At 53.3% G+C, this 833-nt stretch overlaps 1 protein-coding gene across 3 annotated transcripts in view; it reads right to left on the minus strand.

The window, feature by feature from the left end:
- Pnoc (prepronociceptin) overlaps nucleotides 1-833 on the minus strand; it is a 27,163-nt gene that overhangs the window by 3,224 nt on the left and 23,106 nt on the right. For 2 of the 3 annotated variants that reach the window (XM_055609795.1, XM_055609793.1), the window contains exon 3: nucleotides 197-587. In XM_055609795.1, the coding sequence (XP_055465770.1) occupies nucleotides 197-587 (391 nt within the window). Of the gene's footprint in view, nucleotides 1-140; nucleotides 588-833 lie in introns of all 3 variants that reach the window. The other variant, XM_055609794.1, reaches the window with a different exon arrangement.

The raw sequence follows: 833 nt of genomic DNA on the forward strand, positions 1-833 counted from the left end.
TGTGTGTGTGTGTGTGTGTGTGTGTGTGTGTGTGTGTGTGTGTGTGTATTTGGGGCTGGCTAATGTGTTTCTAGGCCTGGAAGAGGCAGTTGGGTATATGAGGTCACTTCCTGCCCCCTGCTAGTTGGTGCCCAACTCACTCATGGGTTGCAGTGGCCGGTGCAGCTGGGAGGGGCTCCTTCTGGCTACACATTACCATTCTGGTGCAGAGTGCGCCGGCGCTGGCTTGACTGCATGCTCAGGACCAGGTACTGCCTCATAAACTCACTGAACCGCTTCTGGTTGGCCAACTTCCGGGCCGACTTCCGGGCCCCAGTGAAGCCCCCAAACCTCTTCTGCAGCTGCTTCTGCTCCACCTCCTCAACGTCCTCTGCGCCTGGCTCTGTCTCTCGCGCTTGCACCAAGCTCCTGACGCGGGGCATTCGCTTCAGGTGCTGCATCTCCGAGGCTTTTGGCTGGTAAAGAGCAGCTGACACGAGGTCTGGGTCAGCGGGGTCGAGCTGCCCGGGGCCACTGGCCATGGCTTTGGTGCATGCAGTCCAGAGAAGGCGGGGGAACACCTTCTCTTCACACTGGAGGATGCACACCTACCAAGACACAGGCAGGAGGAAGAGAAAAGGGTCAAAGCCAGGGACGAGCTAAGTCACAGAATCATCTGCCTCTGTTCCAGGTCGCGTGCTTTTCAAGTGCCATTTCTCAAGCAGTGTGCAACAGTGTGTGTGTACACGTGTATGTATGTAGATGTGTAGGCCAGAGGTCCACACTAGTTATCTTCCTCTATCACTAATTATTATTATTATTATTATTATTATTATTATTATTATTATTATTAT

The sequence above is a fragment of the Psammomys obesus genome, unplaced genomic scaffold, assembly GCF_907164565.1.
Source record: "Psammomys obesus unplaced genomic scaffold, mPsaObe1.curated_primary_1811, whole genome shotgun sequence".
NCBI lineage: Eukaryota > Metazoa > Chordata > Mammalia > Rodentia > Muridae > Psammomys > Psammomys obesus.